Here is a 26,955-nt window from a genome sequence, read left to right as displayed (position 1 = left end):
CAAATGTAATCCTCACATTAACTAGACTTAAGAAATCTGATACAAATCCACTTATTTATAAACAAGAATACAATCAATTAAGAAACACTTATGACACATATAAATCTATATTTACAGATGGATCCAAGGATGGTGGCGCAGTTGCTAGTGCCACCATCATTGGATCCAGAACAGTATCTTCACGATTACCCGATAATAGTTCAATATTCACAGCAGAAGCGCACGCAATTTTAACAGCACTAAAATATATCAAGAAGAAATCCAAATATAAAGACTTCATTATTTTTTCAGATTCACTTTCGTGTCTTCAGGCTATTAAAAATATGTCATGTAAGCATCCATTTTTAATTGAAATTCTTGAGTTATTTAATGATCTTGCGACTGGCCAATATGACATCGTTTTTTGTTGGTTACCCAGCCATGTTGGAATTGTTGGCAATACAATGGCTGATGCTGCTGCAAAAGCAGCACTCAACAAATCTGTGACACCACTTCTGATACCATACAGTGATTATAAACCTGTCATTAGATCTTGCATCAAAGATCTAATGCAGAAAAAGTGGGACACCCAAGTGGGTATAAATAAATTACACGCAATAAAAACAAATATCGGCTATACCTACTTGGGTTGTCTGTCCAGATTTGAAGAGGTCATTTTAAGACGATGTGTATTGGCCATTCACGTTACACTCATGAATATATTTTAAAACGTGAAGATCCTCCATTCTGCATCCCTTGTGATGAAAGAATCACAGTCAAGCATGTCCTGCTTGACTGTGTTGGTTTTTCCATCACAAGGGATAACTATTTCAAGGTTAAATCTATGAAGGATCTTTTTAACACTATTAGTTCTCATTTAATTATTGCGTTGTTAAAGGAAATTGAATTGCTTCATAAGTTTTGATTATTATGTTTTGTAAATAAATAAATGCATTTTATAATTGGTTGAATAAATCAATAACTGAAATAGTTAGTGGCCATATCCTCGAAGGGGGTTAAAGTAGTGTAAAATTATTGTCCCCCTGAGAGGGTATGTAAGACCACGTCTTTCAAGGTATATTTACTTCTTCCACGTTTTTAATAGTGGTATATGTGTAATTGTACTGTTTGGCTAAATTTGTCAATTTGTGAATGGATGATGTAAATCCGACTGGGGTCCATGCAGGTAGCAAAAGTACTGTAAGTCCCCATGGTCCCCAGCGCGGTGATCAACCTTCAGTTGGTGGCGATCTATAGCCTGTTTTTATAATGTGTTGTTAAATGATTAGTTCGTTATCTATTTTTACTTGTTCTCAAACTAGTTTTACGAATGTCTGTGATGTTCTAGTTATTATACTGCTCTTTGTCAGCAGAATTTTAAACAGTTTAATATATAGTGTTCATATCAAATTTTGTTTCGTCACGATATGGCTGAAATATTGCCGATGTGACGTTAAACTTTAGCCCACTCACTCACTATCTTTTTCGATCTAGAAAAAGCATACGACACTACATGGAAGCACGGTATTTTAAAAGACTTACATGACTTTGGATTGCGAAGCCGCTTGCCTCAATTTATATCCAAGTTTTTATCTGACAGACAATTTCAAGTCCGCGTGGGTACTACCCTGTCTGATCATTATAATCAGGATCAGGGTGTCCCACAAGGCAGTATTTTGTCTGTCACATTGTTCAGTATTAAAATAAATAGCCTCTCTAAGGTTTTAAATGACTCCATTGATGGATCTTTATTCGGGGATGACTTTAACATATCATGTCGTGGTAAAAACATGCATACTATCGAAAGACAATTACAATTATGTCTCAATAAGATAAATAAATGGTGTTTAGAAAATGGTTTTAAATTTTCGAAATCCAAAACAAACTGTTTACACTTTTGTAGGAAATGCAAACCCAATAAAGACCCTGATTTAGTTTTAGATAGCACTCCAATTAAAGTTGTAAAAGAGGCTAAATTCCTGGGTATTATTTTTGACCACCATTTAACCTTTTTACCACATATAAAATATTTGAAAAGTAAATGCCTGAAGGCCCTTGACCTACTGAAAGTTGTTTCAAATTCCAAGTGGGGAGGGGATCAGAAAACCCTACTCCAATTATACAGAGCACTAATTCGCTCTAAACTGGATTATGGCTCCATCGTCTATGGTGGAGCCTGCAAAAGCAACCTTAAACTTTTGGATACTATCCATCATCAAGGTCTAAGACTATGTCTTGGATCTTCCCGAACTAATCCTATTCACAGTCTGTACGTTGAAGCTGATGAGCCATCTCTTAAACAACGCCGCATTAAATTATCCTTACAGTATGTCTCTAAATTACGCTCTAATAATTCGAATCCAGTATATGACTGTGTTTTTAACCCCCTTTATGAACATCTATATAAAAAAAAATCATCGCTTCTCCCCCACTTGGAATAAGACTTCAATCTGATATTTCAGCTGCTCAAATTAATCTTGACGATATCGCCCCCACGCATTTGTCTTCTCCACCTTGGCAGTTAGTAAAGCCAGAGGTGGATCTGACATTAACTAAATTAAAGAAATCGAAAACAAATCAACTTCATCCTTAAAGGATTTTTTAAATATCAGTGCTCATTTAATTATTGACTTTTTAAAAGAAATTGAATTGTTACATAAATTTTGATTGGTATGTTTTGTATATAATATAGTTTTTATAATTGGTAAAAGAAATTTTATAACTGAGATTGTTAGTGGCTGTATCCTCGAAGGGGGTTGAAGTAGTGTAAAATTATTGTCCCCCTGAGAGGGTACATAAGACCACGTCTTTAAAGTATATTTATTTCTACCACGTTTTAATAGTAGTATATATGTTCGTTTAACTTTGGCTAAATTTGTCATAATCGCCAACAGCTGAAGGAATGATGTAAATCCGGCTGGGGTCCATGCAGGTAGCAAAAGTACTGTAAGTCCCCATGGACCCTAGCATGGTGGTTAACCTTCAGCTGCTGGCGATCTATAGCCTGTTTTTATCTTGTCTCGTTATGTATAGTGCTATTTTCTTTTATAATTCCTTACTAGTTTTATATCTTTTTCTGTGATGAATCTAGTAATTTTACTGTCCTTCATTGACAGGTTTTTATACAAGTTTCAATATATGTATTATTTTTAACTATTGATAGTCACGATATGGCTGAACTATTGCCGATGTGACTCACTCACTCACTCTTATAACTCGAATCCAGCATATGACTGCATTTTTAATCCTCTTTATGGAAATCTCTACAATAATAAATCATCTGTTCTCCCTCCTCTTGGAATAAGACTACGTTCTGATATTTCTGCTGCTAAAATAAATCTTGATAGTATAGCCCCCACTCAGCTTTTGTCTTCTCCACCGTGGCAGTTAGTGAAGCCAGTGGTGGATCTGACATTAACTAAACTAAAGAAATCTGAAACAAATCAACTTATTTATCAACAGGAATATAATCAACTTCGAAACAAATATGATACTTACAAATCTATATTTACTGATCCAAGGATGGTGCCGCAGTTGCTAGTGCCACCATCATTGGATCCAGGACTATATCATCTAGAATTCCTGATAACTGTTCCATTTTTACAGCCGAATCAAAAGCCATATTAACAGCACTAGAATACATCAGTAAACAATCAAAACATAAACATTTTATTATATTTTCCGATTCTCTTTCCTGTCTACAAGCAATTACAAATCAGTCCACTAAACATCCACTTTTAATCGAAATTGTTGAATTATATAATGAGCTTGCTACTTGCCAATACGACATCGTTTTCTGTTGGTTACCCAGCCATGTTGGAATTACTGGGATCACAATGGCTGATGCTGCTGCAAAAGCAGCCCTCAACAAATCTGTGACACCACTTCTTATTCCATATCCAGACTATAAGCCAGTGATTGGATCATATATCCGAGATCTGATGCAGAAGAAGACGGACACCCAAGTAGGTATCAATAAATTACATGAAATTAAAACCAACTATCGGTTACACCTACTAGGGTTGTCAGTCCAGATTTGAAGAGGTCATTTTACGACGATGTCGTATTGGCCACAGTAGATATACTCACGAATATTTGTTGAAAGGTGAAGACCCTCCATTTTGTATCCCTTGTGATGAGAGAATCACGGTTGATTTTTCCATCACAAGGGATAAATATTTCAAATCATCATCTCTCAAGGATCTTTTTTATAATATTTATTCTCATTTAGTTATTGGGTTTTTAAAAGAGATAGAATTGTTCAATAAATTTTGATAATATGTATTGTATAAAATGAATGACTTTTTACAATTGGTAGAATGAAATTATATCTGAGTTTGTTACTGGCCGTATCCCCAAAGGGGGTTGACGTAGTGTAAAACTATTGTCCCCTGAGAGGATATCGTAAGTCCATGTCATTCAAAGAATATTTCTGCCTACTACTATTTTAAACGTAGAATATTTGTATTTTTACTTGTGGCTAACTTTGCATACAGTCGCCAGTTGTAAATCCTGCTGGGGTCCATGCAGGTAGCAAAGGTACTGTAAGCCCCCATGGTCCCCAGTATGGTGGCCTACCTTCAGTTGCTGGCGATCTATAGCCTGTTTTTATAATGTAATGTTATGTATAGTGCTATTGATTTTATGATTACATACTAGTTTTAATTTTATTTCTGTGATCAGTCTAGTTATTTTACTGTCCCTCGTTGGCAGGTGTTTTATATAAGTTTCAATATATGTATTATATTTAACTGTTGATAGTCACGATATGGCTGAAATATTGCCGATGTGATTAAATTTTTTAACTCACTCACTGTGAATAATCGAGTATAGACAGGACAATCCAGTGATTGATATCATGAGCATCGATCCACGCAATTTGGATCGATGACATGCTTCAACCAAGTCAGCGAGCCTGACCACCCGATCCCGTTAGTCGCCTCTTACGACAAGCATAGTCGCCTTTTTCAACAAGCCCGGATTACTGAAGCCCTATCTACCTCGGATCTTCACGGGTCCCAACAATTCCCAATTTAGTCGCCCCTCACGACTTGCATTGGGGAACTGGAGATACATTCTACACCGGTGGTAAACTTGTAGCTGGAACATTGCTGAATGCGGCATGAAGCAATATTCAGGCAACCGATCAATTCTTTGGGTGGACAAAAAGCACAACTACCGATATACGCAGACACATTTATATATTTATACATCTGCTTTTTTGATAGAATTTTTAGATCCGTGGACGAATGGACTATTTGTAAAAATTAAAAAAAGTGTGTCGCATCTGTTGCCTTACCTTATGCTTCGGTAGGTCAGACAAATGCATTTGCCAACATGCCGCCTTTATTTTATATGTGTACATTTTACGTTTAACTTAAAAACATCTTTTGTCTTTCACAGTTGTCAGTAACATTAGTCACGCTCTCGTCTACGCCAATGAACTGGGAGATCTAAGTGTGTGACAACTGTAGCCGTCTGTCAGACATACCGTCTGTTTAGGAACCCTGTCGCGTAGGCTGTGGGGTTGTGTAGCTTTTATTTAACTCGAATATAACTGTATCATGATTAACGGGTCAAGATATAAGGCGACCAACCTTTTTTAGCAGTTGTACATTTACAAAAAGTGGAACATTTAGCGGAATATTCATTTTCTGATGAGGCAAATCTCTCCACTCACATTACATAATAACAACCCAATACCAAGTCCAATTTTTTGTGTATTCGGTGACTCTCTCTCTCTCTGTCTATCTCTCTCGCTTTCTCTATCTCTCTCTCTCGCTTTATCTCTCTCTGTCCCTCTCTCTATCTCTCTCTTGCTCGCTCTCTCTGACGCGCTCTCTGTCTCTGTCTTTATCTCTCACTCGCTTTCTCTATCTCTCTCTCTCTCTCTCTCTCTCTCTCTCTCTCATGTACACTGTATACCTCATAGTCCCTGTCTGTCTGCACGGGTTGCCCAGTCGTCTAACGTCTGAGATCTGCATCACTTCGGGCTTTCCTCCCACATTAAGCTGACACGCCGCGATATAACTGGAATACTGTTAAAAGCGGCGTTAAACCCAACTCACTCACTGTCTACTTTAGTGCATTACACACCTCTTGGATGGCAACTCTCATAAGATTGACTCTGTTCTTCTTTGAGTATTAGAAACGTGATCAGCGGAATTGACTTCCTCATTATGTATGTTTGACAGATTGTGAAGGTTGGAGTGCTCTCCCTTATTCGTCCTTGCAGACCTCCTCACGGCGTCTGGCCAATCGATTTTATTACGCATAGGATACATGTATAACATGTTAAAAGATGGTACATGTTGTTACCCTGCCTGGCGCTAAAACAAGGACTGGTCGGCCCAGTTAGTAATGTCGTAAGTGTGTTATGGCGACTGGGAGGGGGGAAGAAGATGAAGGATCGCAGCGACAATAGAAAATAAGATATTGGCATCATCTTAAACTTGTTGTTCTGGAAAGAAACGAAGTCTCCACCATGTCGTATCTGTGTTTTGGTGTGTCCAGTGACAGCAGTGACCTGAGCCCATTGCCGTTCCGTGTCGCCATGGTCCTTCTAAGACAATTCTCTGCAACTCGCAGGGTGCTGGGGTTTCACCAAGTCCAGGAGAGATGGGTCCTTATTACCTAGATAGATATTCATGTTCCGTCGCACACCCATACAAGAATGAACACAGCATAAGCTTTGATGTTCACATCAACTTTGCTCAACTTCAGTCTCTGACAACTGACCGAACAGGGCAGGGTCGTCACGAAATGAGCAACTGCCACTAAAACTCGCACTACTCGCTGTAAACTATTTAACTATTTTACTATAAAGCCATCTTTTTAATGTCTGTCACGTGTCCTGATACACCGGGTTGATGGGTTGTAATTTGTTTGATCGTTTTTTGTTTAACGCCGCACTCAGCAATATTCCAGCTATATCACGACAGTCTGTAAATAATCGAGTCTGGACCGGACAATCCAGTGATTGATGTCATGTTCGTTTCCACTTACGACAAGCATGGGTTGCTGAAGACCCCGGATCGTCACTCGTGGTGCGTTATAATCCATATTGGATAATGAACACATGCTTGTGTCGTGATCGTGAGAACAACAGACCGGTTAGTCATCCTCTATTGGTTTCCTTCATGATATGTGTATTCTCTACCTCACCATTTACGTATTCTGTCTCTCATGATTTGACAAAATGCAACCACAGCATCGAAGCTACAGGGACAGTAGTAGTTTGAATGTTGAACACACACACATGTGTATGCAAGTGCGACAATCTTGGACGTTAATCCCTATTTCACCTCACTTTATAGCTCAACTAACTTTGATTAAGAGAGCTGGGCAAATGAAAACCAGCTTTTTCTGTTTGCAGTTCAAAACGCTAATACTTGGGGAAAATCAGTCTCGATTAACTGCCGAAACAGGTTTCATTGGGCTTTAAAGGCAAAGCAGGGATTGATGACTGAAAATCAGTGATCAGTGTTCGCGAAAAGGGTAAGACCTACAATCAGACGTGGATGTATTTGTGTCCATTACGCCTGTCCCAACATGTAGGATACAGACATCTGAAGAACCGACTGCTAAGAATAGCTATCATAAGACGATACGGTACAGTTATTCACCGCAAAGAGTAATACGCATAATACTGACGGTTTCGCTTGACTTTTATTGAATCATAACCTGAATGTAACTCTTTCACAATGTAACACGGTACTTGTCCTGTGACACTATAGACTTCACTGATTGACGAATGTTTCCCCAAGGCTTAAATTAACATACGCGTTGACAGTCCGTTTATTTATAGGCAGGTCTATTGTAAAGGCAATGAGGTTTGCCTTCTGTCACTTGCGATACCAATGTCATGACCAAATGAAATGCTCCATTTTAAAGACAAGTATCATGAACAACATTCGTGAAGTCTTTTATGTAAACACGTATTATACGTTTAATTCACGTAAAGTGTCATGTACTTCTTCATGAAAAGTATCATGCATATCTTCATGAAAAGTGTCATGTAAATCCTCATGTAAAGGGTCATGCTAATCTGTATGAAGCTGATCATGATTCCAGCCAGCCGGAAACTGCACACACACACACACACACACACACACACACACACACACACACACACACACACACACACACACACACACACACACACACACACACACACACACACACACACACACACACACACACACACAAAAAACACACACAAAACAAACACACCCAAAAACACACCCAAAAACACACACACACACACACGATATCAACTCAAAAGGATATCACTGTTTTTTCTACTCGTGAGAACGAGACCGACATGTTGGACATGCTTATGAAGACCATTTATCATAATCAGTTCTTCATCTTACAATCGGTTACTTTCTCCTCGACTTAATATTTCATCTTGCATGAATTACCCTAGAATCCACGATGTTTGAAACACTAATAACAGCACGTGGTGCTGTGCGTAGCATAAAGGTCACAAATCAGGTGGGTACCCGGAAGGATGTGATGTCGACGAATTCTTAATGACGAACAGACAGCTTTTTGTTCAGTCAGACAACATTCAGTGGAACAAGTGTTACTTGAAATATGTTAATTAGTCTCCTCATGTGCCCGGTGTTACAGACACATGTTCCCTGTGTTACAGACACATGTCTCCAGTGTTACTGACACATGTTCCCTGTGTTACAGACACGGGTCTCCAGTGTTACAGACACATGTTCCCTGTGTTACAGACACGGGTCTCCAGTGTTACAGACACATGTTTCCTGTGTTACAGACACGGGTCTCCAGTGTTACTGACACATGTTCCCTGTGTTACAGACACATGTCTCCAGTGTTACAGACACATGTTCCCTGTGTTACAGACACATGTCCCCAGTGTTACTGACACATGTTCCCTGTGTTACAGACACATGTCTCCAGTGTTACAGACACATGTCTCCAGTTTTACAGACACATGTCTCCAGTGTTACAGACACATGTTCCCTGTGTTACAGACACGGGTCTCCAGTGTTACAGACACATGTCTCCAGTGTTACAGACACATGTCTCCAGTGTTACTGACACATGTTCCCTGTGTTACAGACACATGTCTCCAGTGTTACTGACACATGTTCCCTGTGTTACAGACACGGGTCTCCAGCGTTACAGAAACATGTCTCCAGTGTTACAGAAACATGTCTTCAGTGTTACAGAATCATGTCTCCAGTGTTACAGAAACATGTCTCCAGTGTCAAAGGCACATGTCTCCAGTGTTACAGAAACATGTCTCCAGTGTTACAGAAACATGTCTCCAGTGTTACAGTCCCATGTCTCCAGTGTTACAGACACATGTCTCCAGTGTCAAAGGCACATGTCTCCAGTGTTACAGACACATGTCTCCAGTGTTACAGAAACATGTCTCCAGTGTTACAGACCCATGTCTCCAGTGTTACAGACCCATGTCTCCAGTGTTACAGACACATGTCTCCAGTGTTACAGACCCATGTCTCCAGTGTTACAGAAACATGACTTCAGTGTTACAGAAACATGTCTCCAGTGTTACAGACACATGTCTCCAGTGTTGCAGAAACATGTCTCCAGTGTTACAGACACATGTCTCAAGTGTTACAGAAACATGACTTCAGTGTTACAAAAACATGTCTCAAGTGTTACAGAAACATGTCTCCAGTGTTACAGACACATGTCTCCAGTGTTACAGAAATATGTCTTCAGTGTTACAGAAACATGTCTCCAGTGTTACAGAAACATGTCTCCAGTGTCAAAGGCACAGTGTTCCCTGTGTTACAGACACGGGTCTCCAGTGTTACAGACACATGTCTCCAGTGTTACAGACACATGTCTCCAGTGTTACAGACACATGTCTCCAGTGTTACAGACCCATGTCCCCAGTATTACATGAAGGTACGGCTTATATAACTTACCATAAGAACATTAAAACGTCGTATAAATCACTATTAAATTAACATGTCAAGGGAGACAAGACAACGTCTCTCTCAACACTCAAACATGAACTTAAAGCATATCGTCGCTGACTTACGACAGGAGGTTTTGAACATGTTCCCATCGTTTTCGCCAAGGGTTCTCAGTGCTGGTACTGTAGCCGTATTCTGCGGTGGACTGAGTTGTTTGATGCTGGACACGGTCGTACCTGTGTTTAGAATTCACAATGGAGCAGGTAAATGTTCATCATTATCCTAGCTTCAATACATTCAATATCCCAAACTCGACAAAGCCAAGTTGAGATTATATTTATGTTATGGGTTTTCGTCAGTCCGTCCCTCTGTCCTGTTGTACTGAATTGAAATCTCTACTCCACATCGACTGAATATATCTATCCATGTTCTATGCGTAAGAAGTAAACTTTGAATGTTAGTGTAAACTACATCATTCGCGCCAATCTCTTCTTCCAACGAACCACAGGATATGGTGTTTACAAATTCACTTACTAAGTTCGCAACAACATTCCTTACAGCACGGTAACTACTTCTTTGGAAAATACAACATGCTGTGAGGGCATTGGTTATAAACGGGGTGTTTGTAATCAGTTGAATAATCCAATTATGACTTTCTATTTTGTCCTACTCTTCTTGTGAGTATTTAACACACACGTACTTTTATGCAACAATATGAATTTTATAGTGATTACTCTGACATACGCGTGGTTGCCTCTGAAGGCCAAGACCCTGCTTATGAACTTCGTATGCAAACTGCTTATAACTGCATTGAATTGTATATTTGTTTTGTACGCCCTCGAACATACATATGTAAGAAAACGAGGAGGTAAATTCTACTGTTTATGCGTTAATGTTAATAAGGCATTTGATATGGTTGATAGAACAAAGTTGTTATAGCTAGGTTAAACAGTGTATCCATGGTAATGTATTTAAATATTTTCAAAGCATGTACAGTAAAGTTAAGGCTTCTGTGAAACTTAGTCCAACTCTTTGTACATATTTATTTAATACATCATGCGGTGTTAGACAAGGATGTATGTTGTCACCTTTATTATTTCTTATCTACAATGATACGTTAGTAGATATTATAAAAAAAAAATATAAGTGGGATTTTATTGATTATGTTATTGACGAAATTAGTTGACGTTTGTTGATGATAAGTGAAAGAAAGATATCAAGTTAAGAAACATATTGCATCAAATGGGATTTAACTGTGTATATAGATACGAGAAAGGTAATAGTGTTAAAGACATGGTGGTATTCTATCATAACATGAACGATGGTACATAATTTGTCAAACGTTAGAAGTCGTATCATAGTATCAGTATCTTGGCATTGTATTTTCATGTAGAAATATATTCGCTCAAGCTTGTGTCACTTTAGCTGATCAGGCTAACAAGACACCTGTCCCCACCAAGAAAACGATGTTCAAATATTCAAAAACGAATGTGGATGTTACTTGTATTTGAAAATATGTGATTGTAAAATTTTGCCTATTCTTTTTTATGGTGCTAAGATATGGTGTACAGAAATAAGAACACAATACTATACGTACTGTGAATATGTATTGAAGATTTGGTGTAGATCTTCAAATGCTGCTTATAAAGTACTGGATTATATCATGAGTGAGTGAGTGTTTGAGTTTGGTTTTACGCCGCTTTTAGCAATATTCAAGCAATATCAGGGGGGGGGGGGGGGGGGGGGGGGGAGGACACCAGAAATGGGCTTCACACATTGTACCCATGTCGGGAATCGAACCCGGGTCTTCGGCGTGACGATCGAACGCTTTAACAACTAGGCTACCCGACCGCCCCGGATTATATCATGAAGTTTGCTACTGGGAAAATACCCCAAACGATGTTATATGATGTTATGTAAGTACGGCGAATCGGGCTGTAATAATTGGGTATCCTTTGATAGATTTATATTGTATAGTTGTGGATTTGGAAATGTGTGGCTCATGCAAGAAATTACAATCTGTTCATTGCTACATTGAGGCAAAGATTGAGAGACAATATTAGTTAGCTTCTCTTTCCAAATCCCCTAAATTAGAAAATAATGCATTGTGAATATAAACTTTTATTACAACCTGACAAATACATATTTTCTATTCAAACTTCAAATTTGACCAAAGCGCTTACGCAGTTTATATGTGGCTGCAATGGTTCACAGAATTAACAAATGTAGGCTCTCTGGAGAGCTGAATTTTACTGATTCTTTTTGCGATTTTTGTGGTGAAGGATTTCACGATGAATACATGTTGTTTTGATATGTCCAGCTAATAGTAATTTATACCTGTATATTATTTTGAATACCCTACCAAGATTATATCCCTGCTCGCAACTAATAATGATCATATTTTGTACAGATTAGCTTTTTTTGTGAAAAAGATGTTTAATGTTAGTCAGTCAAGGAGTAAAATGAAGGCGCTCTGCTATCAACGTGTTCTCAAGGTGCCTGATCATCTGGCCTCGTGGTCAGTATATACGTAATACATTCTGTTCTGCTCTGTTCATGAATAAACATGGCTGAAATATTGCCGATGTGACGTAAAGCATTAACTCACTCACTCACTCACTCATGAATAAACGGGTTATGTAAATAAAGCTTAACACGAAGATTTGCTTTTAGTACACTTTTCTTGAATACAGTTTTCAGGAAAGGCTTCGAGATTTCAGATTTTGTTTGCATGACATTTTATTCACTTCATACGCAACCGTCTTCAGTAACAACCATATTTGTTGTCTTTGAATCACTTCTTGATGCCCATATTATCATATAATTTGTCTTGTCATCTTATTATGAGATAAAGTAACAGTTATTTAAACCACAATCTGGTATTCACACGACAGGTAAGGAACCTGGTGCTTGTTAAAGGTCAATACTGGACACGCTTATTTAAAAAAACAACAACAAAAAACCCAATAACTCTCTGTTGAGTTTTTGCCAATTACTTGAAGCATCTAACATCACTATTAATATGGCAAAATATTTCTTTCCGTTTGCTTACATGAATTGAGTTAATATTTGAGAAATACGACTTTGGAATATGACATAGTAGTCATTAGTCTTACGTGAACACATGCAACAAAATATGAGGTTCACAAAATTCTCTGAGAACTTAAAAGTGTTAGAAATATACCATTATATCCATAGGGTCGCAAATAACCAAGTACATAGAAATCATATGTTGCTCACGTATCATAACCCCTAGAAGGATTTTCATTGGTCAGGTAAACGCCCATGACCTCTGTTGCCTCATCGGAATGCGGAACTACTTTTTCATTCATTCAAGTTTACTACGAAATCTCGTTAGGACAAGGCGATCTTTCAAATAAAACAATTATCTAATAATAAATATGGCCAAAGACAAACGTGTATTCAGTAAGCCGATTATGAAACTAATACATGCATTGACATTGCTATATGATTATTAGCAATAACATTATTACTATCGCCGCAGGCGACAACCTTGCTATTCCTATCAGGGAGTATGTCTTTTATAAAAACTAACTAGTTCGGAACATCCTCAGCCCATAAATTGTGTATCACTGAATAAAGGTGAGCTTCTGTACCTATGGTACTCTCGTGTAAGGAAAGTTAACATGTCATTGCCGTATAGACCTGCGAATTTATCTTCAGCAACCCACGCTTGTCGTAAGAGGCGACTAATGGGATCGGGTGGTCAGGCTCGCTGACTTGGTTGATGCAGATCATCGTATCCCAATTGTGTGGATCGATTCTCATGATATCAGTAACTGGATTGTCTGGTCCAGACTCGATTATTACAGACATATAACTGGAATATTGCTGAGTGCGATATTGATTATCTGGTCCAGACACGCATATGTTTTCCAGGCGGTCGCCATGCAGCTGGAATACTGCTGATTGTGGCGTTAAACAGTAAACAAACACACAAACAAACAAACACTACCATATATTAACTGGCTGAAAGTACTTCGCCACAACAAAGTACTACAACTTGAAGTATTTTCCTATATTCAGGCAACTGACATTGTGCCCTGTTTGCACTGGCTTTAAATGACTTATTGATATTCACAAGCAGATAAACAGGGAAACATAAATAATTACGTGAACTCCATCCCTCGGCACTATCACATGTGTGGATGCGTACATTTATTATAGTGATGCTATAGATACAGCTAATGCGGGTTGTATAGTGTATGTTTGTAACCCTTTGATACATACTGACTTGAACGCTAACTTGTTTCAGGTTCCGGACTTGGGGTTTTGCTTCTTCTATTTAGCGTTGTATTGATGGACGTCATAAGGTTAGACCCAAGCCCCCACCACACGTGGGCATCGCTCTTGAAACAGTATATATGGTTGAAGAAAGGTTACATCAGAGCATGCTTGACACCCAGCTACCGCCCTATCCTAAGAGATGCTATGCATCACCAAAGAACCGTTCTAAAAAGTATTCTCAAGAAGGGTTCTGGAACCGCATATGGACGTGATAACGCCTTTGATTCTGTAACATGTCTCGAAGAATTTCGGTGTCAGCAGGGTCTTACATCCCACGAGAACTATGACATGTACATCCAGCGTATGATACACGGAGAGCCCGATGTCATGTTTCCCGGACAGCCTGACTATTTCACTTTGACTTCTGGTACTTCTTCTGGGAAAAGTAAGCTCTATCCCAGACAAATGGCGTGCAATTTGCAGATGTTTACCATTTACAATATCCACACACGGAGGGAGCTGCTTAATATTCCCAACGTTGGCAAGCTCAAGTTCTGGTTGGACGTGAGGACACCACCGAGTGTCACGAAGTCTCCGAGTGGAGTCAGACAAGGTCCTGCTAGTGGAGCTGGGTCATTCGTCTGTCGCTTTAGACCATCACCTGATGCTGCTTACGAAATAAGACAGGAGCATGCGTCTTTATATGTCCATGCATTGTTTGGTCTGACATGTAAAGATGTCACCCTGCTAAGCACCCTCACTGCACCTACAGCTTTGAACTTCTTCAGGCTCATTGAGACACAATGGGAAGCCATGTGTGGTGACATTGAAAGGGGAAGCATCTCCGAGTGTCGTGGCCTGGGGGAAGACTTGAGACACAAGCTTCAGAAGCATCTGACTGCTGATGCAAGGAGAGCTGGTGAACTAAGACGTATATTCAAGGAAGGTTTCCACAATATTGGGCCACGAGTCTGGCCATGTTTGTCAGTGTTGCATACGGCGTCGTCAGGAGCTTACATTCCAGCGGTGAGAAACTAATTAAATAATTCAGTATTGCAACTACAGTAAACTACGTTTATAACGAACATGCTTATAATGAACTGACGGATATAACGAACTTATTTTTAGTACCGGCCATTTGCTGTATATATGCTGTATATATGTTTATAACGAACTACTGTTATAACGAACTAAAATTAGTAGTCCCTTTGAGTTCGTTATAACCGTAGTTTACTGTATATAAAATATCATCTCGCATGAGGTCTTGCAGTAAGTTGATGGAATAACGCATTATTTTCACGCTAAAATATAGATAGATTACTAAACAAGTAACCGTTAGATACCGAGTTGTTATGAAAACGGTATCTATTGGGGACGAGTGTAGTAACTTATTTATTACTCCCTTAAACTTAGGACATTATCGAACGTCAACGTTGAAAAAAGACGTTGTTGGCATAAAAGTGGCGTATGAATACAACATTCGTATCTCATGATTCGACCATAGACTGTTCTCTGAATTTTAAAGTGCAACATGGAAATGGAGTGTGCATGCTGCTCGATTACGAGAAATGATTAAACGTCGTGTTCATGATAGTATTAATATACAAATATCACCAAGTGAGGAACGTTAGCATTTAACGGAAATCTATCTTCAAACTCAGTTCATATGATAAATGGGGAGCCGGCGAGAGAATCGAGTCGTCATGTCTAGTCAGTGTTTTTTTCACAGTTGCCTCGCGAACGAATACGTTTGAAATAGAGAGAGTACATATGAAGGGACCCTCACGTGTTTATTGTAGTATTGCAAGCATCGTGGCATTATGAAGGTTCAGAGCATCACCTGTCATAAACAAAGTATTATGTTGAAAGATCATCACATCATTCGTCTCCTTACGACCTTTGTTTTTGTGTGTTAATTTAAGTGAGACTAGCGCCCCTTGGACCAAGTGGACAGTCGTTTGAAATAGCCATTCTCCTGTCCACCGATGCAATAATAATAGGAATTCTTTTAACGCGCTAATTTCCACGCAGCAAAACATGCTCGATGTGCTGACAACCGACATGCACAAGAGCGGAATGTCTGAGTTTTCAAACAAAAATGTTAAAAGTCTTGACTTGCAAATATCAAGTGATGAGTCTGTTTTGAGTGCAATTGGAAGAGTATTCCCATGTTTGGCAGCAGTTACTTAAAAGGTTTGAGCACCAAAGGATTTAAGTTTTGGTTTTTCACCAAACCGCACGTTTCTAGATGTCTGGTACACATTGAAAAGGACGTTGAGTTAAGATGGAGCTGTTCCATTTACACACGTGCAAGAATTTTATTCTTGGATGTCCCTACCGGCACACTGTTACAATAGTCCAGCCTGGATAAGACCAGTGATCTTACTCACGCTGTTGTTGCTTTCTCAGTCCCAAATGGACGGCTGGTTTAGTTTGACGTCGATTACAACCAATTCCATAGCAGATACAGCTACTGACTCGAATGAAATCACATACCCAACATGACATGACCCGATGTGTCGATCGTCTTGATCGGGACCACCCGAGCCTTCACTGAGCCGAGTTTGAAACCGAGTGTCTGTTGACTGCAGATGTTTCTAACTTGGTGATATTGGTGAACATAAATACTATCATAAAACATGATTCTAAAACCGACATCTTTAAGTTGTTTGCAATCAATCCTACTGTTCACTTTTTTGCCACATTGCACCTTGTGAGAACAGTCTGTGGTCGAATCATCAACTTCGAATGTTGTATTCATACCCCACCATTATACCATCACTGTCTTTTTCAACGTTGAATTTCCATAATGAGTAATAAATATACTACTACGCTCGTCCTAGACTGTATTTGGAAACGTTTCTACATCTAACGAGCGAAAGTATCTGACGGGAAAACGTTTAGTAATATGTATGTGTATTCAAAATCTTTACGATATCTTAACATGGTATATGTAATAGCGGATGGAATGGCGCATCATTGTAACGCTAGTACAACATATATATTAGGCCCGTGAAGATCCGTGAAAGAATAGATAAACCCATGCTTGTCGTAAGAGGCGACTAACGGGATCTGGTGGTCAGGCTTATTGACTTGGTTAATGCATGTTATCGTATTCCAATTGCGTAGACAGATGTTCATGATGTCAATCACGGGATTGTCTGGTAACGATTCTATCATTTTCAGACCGCCGTGATATAGCTGGAATATTGCTGAGTGCGCCGTTAAACAACAGCACATGAACTACGTCTAGTCACATATATTGAAGTAATTACTCCCGAGAATTTCAAAATGCACATCTCAATAGATTTAAACGTCATTTAGTCTCTTATATTTCAGGCGAATATTCTGAGACGAAAGTACATAATAGACGTCCCAATAACCTCCAGCAGACACGTGGCGTCCGAGGGACTGTATGGCATCAACATGGACATCAGAGACCAGACGAAGACGGAGTATACCATCCTGCCTGAACAAGTGTTTTACGAATTCATCCACGAACTGGATGTTGATCAAGTTAACCCACAGTCGTTGCTGGCTCATGAGGTAGCTACATTGTTTCTTGTTTTGTTTTTCAGAACAACTCTGTCAGATACTGTTAAACTTCTGTCTTTATGCGATGTGGAGGCTATATTGCCCAGGGTCCAGTGCATTTTAGCGAGTATTATGAGTTACTGTTACTATCGCAATAGCCTTAGAACTGTACTATAAGTACTATAAGCCTATGTTTAAGTAAAGGAGCGGCAATAGTCTTAGAGCTGCAAGTACTATGAGTCCATGTTTAAGTATAGGAGCTGCAATAGTCTGAGAGCTACAAGTACTATAAGTCTATGTTTAAGTATAGGCGTTGCAATAGTCTTAGAGCTGCAAGTACTATAAGTCTATGTTTATGTGTAAGAATTGCAATAGCCTTAGAGCTGCAAGTACTATAAGTCTATGTTTAAGTATAGGCGTTGAAACAGTTTTAGAGCTACAAGTAAGAGAGAGAGAGAGAGAGAGAGAGAGAGAGAGAGAGAGAGAGAGAGAGAGAGAGAGAGCGAGAGAGAGAAATATTATGTATTTCCTCCAGAAGTTAATCCGAAGATTATACATAATTAATCAAACTTATTCACACAAACTCATATTACCTGTACATATATACAATACAAGACAGTAGCACGTGACAATACCCTATGACGTAATTTGTAGTATTTTGTTGCCTGTCGTACCGGCGAAACAATGGACCAGGGGTCATCGAGTGTGCATAAGCTCCTCGTGATCTATCATCTCTACACGAAATGTCATCGAATACGCCAAGCGCTGTCGAGAGTTTTGAATATTGGAGAGCACTGAATAAAGCCTGAGGCGGCACATTTTATAGCAAGCGCTAGTTTACAAAAGCACTTTTATATATATATTTTTTTCGTTTTTCTCGTAATTCAAGTGGCATAAAGGGTTATAAATGGGAACTTATATACATATATTATGTTTTCGGTGCATTAATTTTCATTATTATGCACAAGAATGTAGTTTATTAGGGATATTATATTGTCGCTGAACACATCCAAATATCGCTAGTGTTACGGTAGGTTACTCCGAACTCTATCCTTAGCCCTTGGATCCCCTTTACGATCAATCACCCCTTTCGATCATTAAGGTAAGGTACCCGTTTAGTGGCTATTAGATTACCCGAATTCTGTCCTTAGCCCTTGGATCCCCTTTACGATCAATCATCCCTTCACGATCATTAGATTAAGCACGGACTTGTATAACTTATATAGGTCCGTGGATTAAGTAAATCTACCCGTTTAGTGGCTATTATAGATTCTATAGCGGCTCCTAATATTCTTCACACAAAAACATCGCGTAAAAAGAATTAAATGGTTTTGTGTCGAATACTTTGGCTACTGGAAACTGTCCTGGAACATTCACACAAGCCACTTTCACCGGCTACATTTTTTCAGTACTGATTTAAAAGCGAACTCACCGTTGTGTCGTCACTAGCCTTGCACATGCCTCCCTCGTTCCTTACTATTATCCACATCATCCTGACAGTGTTCCCTACCACTCTTTTCTGTCACAAATCCACCCGACGAATTATTAAATAACACGTCATTCATGCGTACTCGCGAGTTCGACGTCTGACGTCTGACGCCTTGAGCCGTTTTCAGTTCGCGTCATATCGGATCATTCCTCGCCACTCGGTATCTCGTAGATTACGGAATGGGACGAGTGTGCCAAATGGCATCGGGATCATTCGTAAGTGTCGAATTCCGACGGATTCTCACAAAAACTGGTTGCTTGTCTTTGAGACATGTGACCTACGGCAGAGACCGTCCTCACGAGAAGTTATGGTACTGTATTCTAAAGGTGCTCCAGGGGTTGCAATAGTTTTAGAGCTGTAGGTGCTGTAAGTCTATGTTTAAGTATAGGAGATGCAATAGCCTTAGAGCTGCAAGTGCTGTAAGTCTATGTTTTAGTACAGGAGTTTCAATAGTTTTAGAGCTGCAAGTACTATAAGTCTATGTTAAAGTATAGGGGTTGCAATAATCTTAGAGCTGTAGGTGCTGTAAGTCTATGTTTAAGTATAGGGGTTGCAATAATCTTAGAGCTGCAAGTACTATAAGCCTATGTTTAAGTATAGGGGTTGCAATAATCTTAGAGCTGCAAGTACTATAAGTCTATGTTTTAAAGTATAGAGGCTACGAGGGTTGAAGTTCTGAACCTCACATAGAAGGAAGTGCTCAATGGGGAACTCTTTTGTTGTGGACATTACATAATGTCATAGAGGGATACCCACAAAATTTGGAGTCATTTGAGTAAATTGTTTCGCTGTGATGTGTCACTAAAATAAACAGGGGTCTGAGGCAAACTTTGAGGAATATGCAGTGTAGAATCATTGTGCCGTCACAACTGGTTGTGCCGTATGATGTCGCAATTGCCAGTGAAGCCAGTGGTAGAATCATTGTGCACAGTCTACATCGTCTGGTGTAGAATAATTGTGACGTCACAATTGTCTGAGGCGACTCGTGCAGGAACCTCGTGGTTTAAAGTTTGTATTGTGTGAACCCTAAACATAGATAATGGATGAAGTTGTCGGCAGTTTCATTTTGCTGACACTATTTGGGGAAATTGCGTGAATGGCGGGTTCTGCCGGTAGAGCAGGACATGCTTTCCCTTTTCGCGAACACCTGGTGTTTTCACTGGTTTACAGTGGTCCATTCGTATGATTTTCACCACTATTTTGCCTTTTACCCTCAATGGAGTCTGTTTCGGCAGGTAATCGAGGCTGATGATTCCTGGCTATAACGTTTTCTGTTTACAACTGTGTCTGTAGGTGGTTCCTGGGCAGAGTTATGAGATGGTTATTACGAACTGGTCTGGACTGTACAGGTATAGGACAGGAGACATCATCCGCGTTACCAGTTTCACTGGCCAGGCCCCCAACTATGTTCTACAACAACGGTGAGTAGGCGGCTGTATGCTGCACCGTGCTGTTGTTGGACTCTCAACTCTTCATGTGTTAATCATGACATAACTGTTGCTGTGAGCTGTATATGTGAATACGTTGTGAACAGCGAAACGAAGTTAACCCGGGCGTTAGCATTAACAGTGAAATTGTTAGGATTTTTGTAGATTAACGAATCGTGGGAACAGACAGTCGTTTTGTTCCGGGCAGGTCATGTACCGGATTGTCTTTTGATATCCAATATATGAAAATGAGTCGAAAAAGTTTGAAATTTCGCAACGAGTGGTGCTTCGAAGTTTTAAACTTTTATTGACTTATGTTGATATAGTGAACACCCAGGTGATATTCTGTTTATCGTTCAAAATTATTCATCTAACTATTTCAGTTGTAAACAATAATAACCAGTGTATGTGCATGTGCTGAATAGAAAAAAGGACTAACCAGCTTCAGCGGCAGAGAGATGAGTGATTGAGAGAGAGTGATAGTGTAATTTGATTGTGGCGTCATGGTAACCGATGAATTTACAATGTTCTGCAAAGCTTTGTGATGGAATTTCATCGCAGCGATATCTCTTAGGATATCTCCCCGTTCATGGGCTTTAGTGTTATCAAAACTACGTAAAACCAACACTCGGGTCATTTAAAGGGGGATTTGACCAGCAAAGTGACATCCCCAGGATGTTTCATAAAGGCTATATGGAAGTCCGTAAAACACTGTTTATACTCTGAAAACTCGCATTATGTTTAGTGAGTAGTGTGTGAGTATGGTTTTACGCCGCTTTTAGCAATATTCCAGCAATATCACGTCGGGGGACACCAGAAATGGGCTTCACACATTGTACCCATGTCGGGAATCGAACCCGGGTCTTCGGCGTGACGAGCGAACGCTTTAACCACTAGGCTACCCGACCGCCCCCGCATTGTGTAATGTATACCAAGCTATGGAGGTCGATAATTTCTCTGTATACGCAATGTCTTAACCACGGCATCTTCTTGACCCTGACTATAAATGGGTGCCAGATCGGGCATCATAGTGTCACCGACAATATCTGCAAAAAATCCAACGTTACCAAACGTTTTTAAGAACATCCTCGATTATCTGGTGCATTATACATTCATTTTTAAGATTCACTTTGTATTTTCTTAGGTTGATTGAGGTATGAATCGAAAAATCGATGTGAAACAGTTTGAACATTGGTTTTTCGATTCATACCTCGATGATCCAAAACAAACAATCGGTCAATCCTTAACTTTTAATTAAATTCGACAGTAGAAACACGTGTTATCTGCAACAGTTTAATAAAAAACCCAATTATGTAAATCAAAGCAGACAAAAAAACACGAAATTGATAAACATTCCAGGTGCAGGGATACAACCTAATCAGCTGATTGGTTTAAAATTTATGCACATAACTTGACACGCCCACAAACAACGGAGAGTAGCATCAAACAAAGTTCACAGGACCTGCCAGTCAAACCAAGTTGCGAGAACAGGTGCAGCTGTCAGACTGTAACGAACCGAAACAAATATGTCTGGGAGAAGGCAGCTGTTTCAAATGCCATGGTCAGTAACCTCCATATTCAAACATTAGTTCCCTGAACACGGGATGACACAGTTGGAAAAATACGAGTTTAAATGAAACACGAAGACATGACATTTGAACATGCACGTTTGATGTTTTATTCCTTCTCTGCCTTCGTCCTCGAATGGTGTTTCAGACGATGAATATGCATGAATTCCGCTAAAACGTCCTGTGCGGGATGATACACGTGAGCGGAAAGGAGATTATCTCGACTGTATGTCTCTCGACATTCCGTAGTGGTGGAACTAGTACGCTTCAGTTGGCTTGGCCTAATGTTTAAAATTCATTGGGAAATGAATGCAATGCTACGTGACTAATTCAGCTAATCGGAAAGCAGAAATTACGATGATCGCATAGAAAATCTAATTATTCTGTTATTATAAATACCCAACAGCTATTCGACACTGTATCTTGGGTATTAGTCGGAATAACACGACGCAAAGATACCACTTAGTAATTGTACTGTTTTTCATGATTAAAACATGTCGCGATATCACTACTTCTCCACTCGTAAAGTTGCCTGCCGTCTAAAATACAAATGGGAACGTCAAGTAATGCCACTTTCTAAATACTCAGGAAAACGTGTTAATAAGCTAATACTCGACTAAGTGAGTCCGAACAGTTTATTTTAGATCTACAGTACGCCAAACGTACGAACAGAAATCAAATTTGGCGCCACACACTACTTAAGCCGAACTGGGTCAGGTTCTGCAAGATAGAGGACAAGACCTTCTCACATTGCCATGCATTCACCTTTACCCATTCTGGATGTAATTCAGACCGCCTCCGTGGTCTAGTGGTAGAGCGTCCGCCCGGAGAGCGGAAGGTCCGGGGTTCTATCCCCGACCGCGTCATACCAAAAGACGTTAAAAGATGGTACTTGTTGTTACCCTGTCTGGCGCTCGGCATGAAGGGGCTAAAACAAGGACTGGTCGGCTCGGAGTCAGTATACTGTGTCTGAGTGGGGTATTCATGTTAAACTGCGGCATGGTATCTCAGTGAGCTAGCACTATAAATCGGCATTAGTCCAGACAAGTACAAGCAGCCACACAAACACACACACGTACATGCACGTCGCTATATAAGTGCAATAATCTTCGACGCGACGTTAAACCCAATTTCACCTCACTTCTGGATGCAATTCTACTTCCGTCGTTTTCAAGTGCCAGGTTTCACTTGTAATGGTATCACTGTTGTATCCTGCAGGAGGGGAGACGGGTATGACAAGTACCCAGAGTTCATGTTCACTGAGGCTGTTTTAAAAGCTTCCAGAGCTTGGACGTCAGGGACGATGCTCAACTACATGGCTGCCGGCAACATCATCGTTGAGGAACTTACTGGTAAGAGAAAACAAAAGGTTGTTGTTGTAGCGGAATGTGGTAATACATTCTTATTAAAATGAACTGTTTTTCAAAGGAGGAGGTGGGATATCGGCCCTTTTTGGCCCACTTGAAATGTCAAATTTTAACGTTTAGGAAACTTTGTAATAATATTATGAAATATACCAGACATGTTCAAATGGCAAACAAGTAGACATTTTTCTGAGTTCTGTCATGCTCAAGTAAACAGGAACAGCTAAAAGAGACGAAAAGGAGACAGTTTTTCCAACCTTAAGCCCTTGGCCCAGCATAATCCTACGTATATCCTGCTTTTATGTTCTTCTCCTATCAAATTCATGATCAGCTTGGGTGAAAGACTTGCTTATATTCAACTTTTCCAACCAAAATACTTCAAGAAAAAAACGTTACAATCAGCATTTTTGACATTTTAGGCTGAGCTGTACGCTGAGTGTTAAGTCCAAACCATTCTGATGTTAAAATGAATGACTGGTTGATGTGAACTCATCTGCCATGACAATGTCTAAATAGAACATGCTGATTTCTTAAAATTATACAGGTTATGTTTGCCCAAACAGGTCCGTCATCATAGCATTTTCGTTTCACAGAAGAATGATTAACTTACATTTCTGACCACGTAAGTCAGTGTTACAGAATTGGGATTATCGGGCGCATGGGTTTCACGATTCACTCATATATCGATGCATCGCCACCTTACACCTGAGCATGCAGAACACGATTCATCTATCCATGTATTGCGATTCATTCTTAACCCTGTATCGATTGTCAAAAATTAGAGTGAGTGAGTATGGTTTTGAGGTTTATTCATTTTAGGCAATACAAATGTAAGTGGAGTAATTATTTGTTGCTAATTTTGAGGTTCAACGCCCTTTTTTAAAAACAGTCACGCTGTCGCGACCTGCTTTATTATTAGCATCAATCAAACATAGCGGATATGTATCCGTTATTCTGTATGCATCCCGCGATGTTCTTCAACTGTAGGCGAAAGTAAACTGATGTGAGTCTGGGTGTTTGGTTGCGAGATGGGAGGTCGGAGGTAGGATACCTCTAACGCAGAAGTACCCCTCACGGTATAATGGTGTAGGTAATTGGTATTCCTCCAATTTGCAGGTGAACTATCCACGACAGCGCACGTGTATGTCTTCATCGAACTGATTGGTGATGGAGCTTTGACTGATCGTGAAAAAGATACGGTATGTAGATACAGTTTCAGGAGTAAGTTAAGAGGAAAACCCGAAGTGATGCACGCCTCAGACACCTACCACTTTGCTCGGTCTGGTGCTAGCAATCCTAGAAACATAATCGGAAAGACATAGGCGTATTAAATGTAAAATTTTAACATCAAAAGATCTAGTACCTATGGGTATATAAGTGAATTGAAGACACAATAACCTTAATCAATACAGAGTGTTGTGTGTCAGGAGTCAACCTGTGACTTAACACCTGCAACCTGTGACTATACACCTGCAACCTGTGACTATACACCTGCAACATGTGACTATACACCTGCAACCTGTAACGATACACCTGCAACATGTGACTATACACCTGCAACCTGTAGCTATACCCCTGCAACTTGTGACATTACACCTGCAACCTGTAGCTATACACCTGCAACCTGTGACTATACACCTGCAACCTGTAGCTATACACCTGCAGCCTGTGACTATGGAGCAGCAACCGGTAACTATACACCTGCAACCTGTGACTTTACACCTGTAACCTGTGACTATACACCTGCAACCTGTGACTATACACCTGCAACCTGTAGCTATACACCTGCAACCTGTGACTTTACACCTGCAACCTGTAGCTATACACCTGCAACCTGTCACTATACACCTGCAACCTGTAGCTATACACCTGCAACCTGTAACTATACACCTGCAACATGTGACTATACACCTGCAACCTGTAACTATACACCTGCAACATGTGACTATACACCTGCAACATGTAACTATACACCTGCAACATGTGACTATACACCTGCAACCTGTAACTATACACCTGCAACATGTGACTATACACCTGCAACCTGTAACTATACACTTGCAACATGTGACTATACACCTGCAACATGTGACTATACACCTGCAGCATGTGACTATACACCTGTAACATGTGACTATACACCTGCAACATGTGACTATACACCTGCAACCTGTAACTATACACCTGCAACCTCTGACTTTACACCTGCAATATGTGACTATACACCTGCAACATGTGACTATACACCTGCAACATGTAACTGTACACCTGCAACATGTGACTATACACCTGCAATCTGTGGGAATGTGGGTCTATATTGTCTATGCACCTCCAACATGTCAACGTTGGTCTACATTTTCTACACACCTGCAACATTTATCACTGTGGGTCTACATTATCTGCACACCAGAAACATGTATAAATGTGTATCTTGTTATCTATGCAACATGTAGTAAGGTGGATCTACACTGTCTACACACCTGCAAGATCTATTAATGTGAGTCTTTATTATCTATACACCTGCAACATGTAGTGAGGTGGATCTACATTGTATACACACCTGCAACATCTATTAATGTGAGTCTTTATTATCTATACACCTGCAACATCTATTAATGTGAGTCTATATTATCTATACAGCAGCAACATCTATCAATTTAAGTCTTTATTATCTATACACCTGCAACATGTATGAACATGGGTCTGCATTGTCTGTACATCTGCGGCCTGTGCTAATATAGGTCTACATTGTCTCTCGTTTGACACATGTGTCAGTGGGGGCCAGCATGGTTTATCATTTGACACTTGTCAATGTGGTCCTTCATTGTTTATCATTGACACTTGAATTGTCAATGTGGTCCTACATTCTCTATGATTTGCCACCTATATCAATGTTGGCCTACATGGTTTATTATTTGTCTCACCGATCTTTTTGTCTCTGTTGGTTTGTGGTCCATCTCTGTTTGCTGACAAGTGACATTGTGATCGTTTGCAGATCGATGCAAGTCTTCAAGACACCCAGGATAGATACAAACGGTTCCGTTCCAGTGGGAACTATGCCCCTGCAGCAGTAATACAAGTGAAGCCTGGGACCTTTGAGGAAGTGAAGCAGATTCACATGAAGCTGAACCCTGACCTGTACGCCCAACAGTTCAAGTACCCGAAGTTCATCAAGCATAAGGACGTTGTTGCTTGTCTCCTGTCCCACAGAGTCAGGTCTCCCAGCTGACCTGCTGATCTTCTGACGTGCCTGTTGTGTGCTAAATCATGTCATCTGCTGTTCTTCTTATATGCCTATTGTATGCTAAACCAAGTCCATCTGTTGAAATATTAATACAATTTGGTGTCAATCTCACTCAACTTCATTGATGTATGTGTTAACCGTGTTCAGTATGTTCAGAATAGTTTTGGAATAAAGTA

General features: G+C 39.8%; 1 protein-coding gene across 1 annotated transcript; it reads left to right on the top strand.

Annotated features, from left to right (window-relative positions):
* The first annotated feature begins 10,041 nt into the window (after positions 1–10,041).
* Positions 10,042–26,905, top strand: LOC124121868 (probable indole-3-acetic acid-amido synthetase GH3.9). The gene is made up of 7 exons (XM_046484944.2): positions 10,042–10,168; positions 14,182–15,179; positions 17,493–17,699; positions 20,470–20,597; positions 23,390–23,523; positions 24,652–24,734; positions 26,531–26,905. The coding sequence occupies exons 1-7, from the start codon at positions 10,048–10,050 to the stop codon at positions 26,762–26,764; spliced, it is 1,905 nt and encodes a 634-aa protein (XP_046340900.2). The 5' UTR covers positions 10,042–10,047; the 3' UTR covers positions 26,765–26,905.
* The last annotated feature ends 50 nt before the right edge of the window (positions 26,906–26,955 follow it).

Source organism: Haliotis rufescens, unplaced genomic scaffold (assembly GCF_023055435.1).
Source record: "Haliotis rufescens isolate VD_foot unplaced genomic scaffold, xgHalRufe1.0.p SCAF_18, whole genome shotgun sequence".
Classification (NCBI taxonomy): Eukaryota; Metazoa; Mollusca; class Gastropoda; order Lepetellida; family Haliotidae; genus Haliotis; species Haliotis rufescens.
The sequence above is the reverse complement of the archived record's forward strand: the minus strand, read 5'-3'. Positions and strand labels throughout refer to the sequence as shown.

Excerpts from the sequence above, each read along its gene's own strand:
- LOC124121868 (XM_046484944.2), top strand. The coding sequence starts at position 10,048 with ATGTTCCCATCGTTTTCGCCAAGGGTTCTCAGTGCTGGTACTGTAGCC. Across the intron at positions 10,169-14,181 it reads TAGAATTCACAATGGAGCAG|GTTCCGGACTTGGGGTTTTG; the intron begins GTAAATGTTCAT and ends AACTTGTTTCAG. Across the intron at positions 17,700-20,469 it reads AGTCGTTGCTGGCTCATGAG|GTGGTTCCTGGGCAGAGTTA; the intron begins GTAGCTACATTG and ends CTGTGTCTGTAG.